At 30.5% G+C, this 5,922-nt stretch overlaps 1 protein-coding gene across 2 annotated transcripts; it reads left to right on the forward strand.

Moving 5' to 3' along the window:
• Positions 1–2,230: 2,230 nt before the first annotated feature.
• Positions 2,231–5,343, forward strand: LOC126707261 (FK506-binding protein 4-like). 2 transcript variants are annotated; one of them, XM_050406851.1, is made up of 2 exons: positions 2,231–2,705; positions 4,080–5,343. In XM_050406851.1, the coding sequence occupies exons 1-2, from the start codon at positions 2,487–2,489 to the stop codon at positions 5,040–5,042; spliced, it is 1,182 nt and encodes a 393-aa protein (XP_050262808.1). In that variant the 5' UTR covers positions 2,231–2,486; the 3' UTR covers positions 5,043–5,343. The 2 variants fall into 2 exon arrangements, with proteins under 2 accessions (XP_050262808.1, XP_050262809.1); XM_050406852.1 differs by having other exon boundaries at positions 2,232–2,705; positions 4,083–5,343.
• Positions 5,344–5,922: the final 579 nt, after the last annotated feature.

Genomic DNA, 5,922 nt, shown 5'->3' on the forward strand with positions numbered 1-5,922 from the left:
TTTTTATTTTTGACTGCTAACATATCTACCTTTTTTTTTTTTTTTTTTTTTTGACTGCTAACATATCTACCTATAAGTGTGATCCACTTCTCTTCTTGGTTTACTTAATTTTACACTTTGACAGTAAAATTTTACACCCAAACAATTAAACATCATAAAATTTGTAAAATATTTTCCGGAAATATTTTACTTTGAAACAAATAGCACATTACTGAAAAGAACAATACAAAAGAAAAGACATATCAATATATCGTCATTATGTTATTGGAAAAGGGTATATGGTTTAAAGTTAATTTTTTTGTTGTTGTAAATTTAAAGTTTAATTTGAAACTTCTGAAAATATGTGTATGCTTGCTTATTTATTTATTTATTTTTTAAATGCAAACAACATATTGACCTTAAGTACGATCCACTTATCTTCTTGGCTTACTTACTCTAAAAAAAAGAAAAAAGAAAAAAGAAAAAAAGACATACCATTTAATTAATAGTTGAAAAAAAAAAATCCATCGATTGTAATATTAGAAAGATCCAGAATAAAATCCCAAGTTTGTGACTTGTGAAAGAGTAATACTACATGGCAACAACATATATAACATGATGGCATTGTCATAATTAAGCATGAGAGGCTAGCATATATAGATATAGTATCTACAAATTCATCAAGAGGCACGTACGAATGATATTCACTTCCCTCTCCAATCGTGGGGTGCCACACTAATGCACTAGACTATCTCATATATATATATATATATATATACACGTACGAATGATATTCACTTCCCTCTCCAATCGTGGGGTGCCACACTAATGCACTAGACTATCTCATATATATATATATATATATATATTTATATTTTTGGTAAATAAAAATGGGGGATTTATGGTTATATTACACTCCCGGGTAGGGCGCCAGGTGAACCGAATTTATGGTTACTGTCTGTGCGGGGTTTTAACTCCACTAAGGATGCCCACCAATGGACTCCTGCGGGCAGCGGGACTCGTACTTAGGTGTGTTGTACGAAGTGCTCGAGCCTTACCCACTCAGCCAAGCTCCCGTTGGCCACTACTAGACTATCTCATTTATTATACAACATACCTAACAAATGACAACTGATATTTTCTTATTTCTTTTGACATAAATTGATTTTCCTTTATATATATATTATGAGGTTAAATTCTATAAGTATCAGAGTTTTACCCATCCAAGTTTAACATACCAGATCATCATATTATTCATAACTTTTAATTTTTTATTAAATTGTGTAAAATATGGGTTTTATACACCATTCTTACCAAATTTAGACTTTCTATATATACTAATACTACTAATAAAATAGATTAAATTCAATAAGAATGTGGTGTAAAATCCAAGTTTTACCCCTCCAATTCTAACATGCCACATCATCATATTACACATTAAAGAATGTGCACAACTACACTCAATCAATTCTAATATCCATTTGAAAATCCAACTTAACTGTGAATTTATTGATATGTTATTATGTGTGATAGAATGTATTGAGTTTTAAGTAAAATGATGATGTGATGGATGATGTATAAAACATGAGTTTTACACCACATTTTTACCAAATTTGGACTCCTAACAAAATTGCAATAAATTTAAGAATTCTTGAATCTAGACATACGAGAGAATCTTGTTGGTTCAATTGCAATACAATTTCTTATGTTCTTTGACTTTAGAGAAAAGCTATGTATACAACATTTTCACAACAAGTTTTAAGTGGTAAATTGTTATTGGTCGAGATTGGTGAGCAAAAAAGTAATTTAAGTTATAGATTCAAATTATAACAAATAACAATTTATTATCTATGATTTGTTATGAAAGTGTTTTAAATATATTGTAAACGTAGCACTTTTCTTAACTTTAACCGCCAAAAAAATACAATTGGCGGAGGCAGTAGTGGAATGTTCGAAGCCTTGAAGAGCCAAAACCGAATATCTAAAGCTCACAAGAGCCAGACGAAATATTTTTCTATATTTAGGTGAATAACAATCAATGAGAAATATAATTATTAATGTTTTATTTGAAAAGGAAAATGAAAAAGAAATTAGTTGGTTGATGAATGAATAAAAAATAAACAGGCTGTTTTTGAGAATCACACAGCTGTTAAGAATACAACTCATGAACGAGAGCTAAATATACATATAATCCAACTAATAGCGACCGTTGGCTGTCCTCAAAAATTTCTAAGCCATGGAATACGTCTGGCACCTGAAACTGAATCAAACTGCCCTTTATAAACCATCTCATGTACCACCATATGTCTCCCACATCATTTTTCTTTTCTTGCTTTGCTTTTGTTTCTCTTTTTCCTACATTCTTTTTCTCCTCGCTAAACATATATAATTGCTTAGCAAGAGAGTGAAAGAGAATTTAAGATCTATAGCAAAGCAAGAACTCCTTCTCAATAATTAATTTACTTCTTGGGTATTCATATTTTTTTTATAAATAAAACATATACATTATGGGTAATTGTGGTAGTTTACCAAAAACCAAGGGTGACAATGATGCGGTTCCGGCACCGGAGCCGGTTGAGGAGGAGGCAGTAGTGAAGGAGGAGGTGAAGCCTCAGATAGAAGAGGTGAAGAAAGATGATGCAAATGTTGAAAAACAGACTGATGGTGGCGTCAACCCTGCCGATGACAACAAGGTCTCGTCTCTTGGCTCCTTGTTCAGCAACAAGGTATTCTACATATATAATTTTTTTATTATTGTTTTAGATAGACTAAGGTATATCATATATGAGCAATGTTTTTCTCACATCTACTTTTTTTACATACGCTGCTTTCTTTATTTTTATTTTTATTTATTTATTTTTATAATTCATATCAACCTTGATATTTTAAATATTGATATTTTCTTTTTACTTTTTCAAAATGTGTATATCAAAGTTACAATCATAGATATTCTATAAAAGGCAAAGTTTGGTTACAAATTTGGTTATAACCTAAGATTATAATATTCACTCAAAAAATTAATATTGCTACATATTTTAAAATTTTAATTGTTAAATTGTATATTCTTTATGTTTTTAACACGTATGTCAAATTTCGTGTCAATCGAATGTTATTTATTATTCTATCTATAATATTATTTTTTATGAATAATTTTATATTACAAAAACTTGAAATTTAAACATTTGATTAATGATATAATTATTGATATTTGTTCTTCGGAAAATTTTACAAGAATGAAGGGCTTAAAAAGAACTTGTAATCCAATGGTGGATTTGTCAAATTTCATATTTGATAAAAAAATATTGAGTGAAGTTGTAACATATATGTATGTGTGTGTGTGTGTGTGTGTGTGTGTGTGTAGGCTATATCTCTATTCAATATCTTTTTATCAAATATGAATTTTAAGTTTCTTTGTTTTGGGTCACGTTTAGCTTGCTCTATTTGTTTTGACATTAACATTTTTTGAAAAATGAATCATTTTTCAAAAATCATTTTCTAGAAAATTATTTTATTTTCTTATATTTAGTAGCGATCTTAAAATGAGTTGGAAAATTATTTATTGACTTCCCTTATTTAGCGTTATTTAGTTTTGTGTAAGATATAATTGTTTTCCTTATTTAGTCGCATGAGGTAAAATTTATTTTAAGATAAATTTAGCCAAAAACAACTCTATTTCATTCCAAACTAAATAAGGGAAGTTAAAATGATATTCTCAAACACAAAAAAATGATAAAAACTACTTTCACATAATTTTTTTCATTGAAACAAACGAAGTATTGAAAACCTTTATAAATTGAACTAATTAGAATGAAATGGTTACCTTAAATTTTTATTTTTATTTTTAATTATTATAGGATTTGAATCTATGATGTTTACTTTACGATGATTTTTTTTTATTATCATATCAAAACACCAATAAATTTTTGCTATAAATTAAATTCAAACTTAAATTCTTTATTAGACAACCCAAAAAAACTTTATAAATTGAACAAATGGAGTCTTTGTTTTATTTATCTATGACTTAATCATGTCCCACTTGGACATGCTTAACGCAAAAGAAGGTTGTTTATATGTGTTGGGAATGATCTGTAATTTATTAGCAGACTGAAGAAAAGAAGGAAACAAAAGAGATTGAGAAGACCACCGAAGTCTCATCAGAGAAAAAAGAAGAAACCTTGAACAAGGAAATTGAAGGGAATGAGAAAACCACCGAAGTCTCATTAGAGAAAAAGGAAGAAACGTTGAACAAGGAAATTAAAGAGAATGAGAAAGCCACCGAAGTCTCATCAGAGAAAAATGAAGAAGCGCCAAAGAAGGAAACTAAAGTAACTGAGAGGGCCATCGAAGTCCTATTAGAGAAAAAAGAAGAAGCCCCAAAGACAGAAACTAAAGAGAATGAGAAGACCACCGAAGTCTCATCAGTGAAAAATGAAGAAGCACCAAAGAAGGAAACTAAAGAGAATGAGAAGACCACCGAAGTCTTATTAGAGAAAAAAGAAGAAGTCCCGAAGAAGGAAACTAAAGAGAATGAGAAGGCCACTGACGTCTCATCAGTGAAAAAAGAAGAACCCCCAAAGAAGGAAACTAAAGAGAATGAGAAGACCACTGAAGTCTCATCAGTGAAAAAAGAAGAACCCAAGACCACTGAAGTCTCGTCAGTGAAAAAAGAAGAACCCAAGACCACTGAAGTCTCGTCAGTAAAAAAAGAAGAACCCCTAAAGAAGGAAACTAAAGAGAATGAGAAGACCATCGAAGTCTCATCAGTGAAAAAAGAAGAAACCCCAGCAAGGAAGGAAACTAAAGAAAATGAGAAGACCATCGGAGTCTCATCAGTGAAAAAAGAAGAAACCCCGAGGAAGGAAACTAGAGAGAATGAGAAGACCACCGAAGTCTCATCAGTGAAAAAAGAAGAAACCCCGAGGAAGGAAACTAGAGAGAATGAGAAGACCACCGAAGTCTCATCAGTGAAAAAAGAAGAAACCCCAAAGACTGGGGAGGTAAAGGGGGAACCAGCAGAGAAAGCATTTCCAGCTGCAACGCATGCAAAAGAAACCAAGAAATAAGCAGATAAGTGAGAACCTGCAAAGTGCATCAATGTAATTTAAGAGGGCTTGTAACAGTGGCCCAAGAAAATGCAACTTTAGTGTCCATTTTCTTCTGATAGAAGATAGAAATTGGGTTGGTTATAGAAATTGAGACTTTTGAGTTTCTTTGTTGTTCATTAGTTCTTGGAGAATATTGTTTTTCCAAAAGGTTGTTTTTTTTTTCCTTCTCCATTGATAATTTTTTGTTTATGTATGAGCCTGCGTGCAATTTATCAATAGTAATATAAAAACCTTAGCAAATGTGAAGAATAAAGGTGTAAACTCTCTAGTATGGTTGTTAAAAGAAATACTTTATTAGTTACACTGTTTTTTTTTTTTTTTTTTTTTAGAAATATTAGTTGAACTAATTAGAATCTACTGTCACCCATTAAATTTGAGAAGAAAGAAATTGAAGAACTGGACCAAATGAAATACCTCATAATATCTGGCCTTACTTCGTACATATTTCTAAATTAAGCAAATTAGAACAATGTATATGTCAAGGCAGTCAAGCATGCTTAAAGAATTATATAAAATCTGGAAATTGTATAATTACAATAGAATAATGGTGAAAAGGTTCTTTATTAATAGGTTAAAAATTTTGGACGCACACTTTCGAATAGAGCAGAGAGAGGGAGTATTTATAGCATTTTAGTATTTTTCTTAAGGTTAAATAATATTTGCAAGCAGTACTTGAACAAAAAAAAAAAAGAAGAGCTAATTAAATGAGTATGGAGGATGAAAAGCAGTAAAATTTGCTGGACAACGGTAAAAATTTAATTACATAGATCCTATAAATGAATTCATTTATTACATACACTAATAGGACCTCCCAGTTAGGCTCTTTTGGATATATACC

This window comes from Quercus robur, chromosome 11 (assembly GCF_932294415.1).
Source record: "Quercus robur chromosome 11, dhQueRobu3.1, whole genome shotgun sequence".
In the NCBI taxonomy this organism is placed as follows: Eukaryota; Viridiplantae; Streptophyta; class Magnoliopsida; order Fagales; family Fagaceae; genus Quercus; species Quercus robur.

Coding starts and splice junctions, on each gene's coding strand:
- LOC126707261 (XM_050406851.1), top strand. CDS start 2,487: ATGGGTAATTGTGGTAGTTTACCAAAAACCAAGGGTGACAATGATGCG. Junction 2,706..4,079: donor GCTCCTTGTTCAGCAACAAG/GTATTCTACATA, acceptor GTAATTTATTAG/CAGACTGAAGAAAAGAAGGA.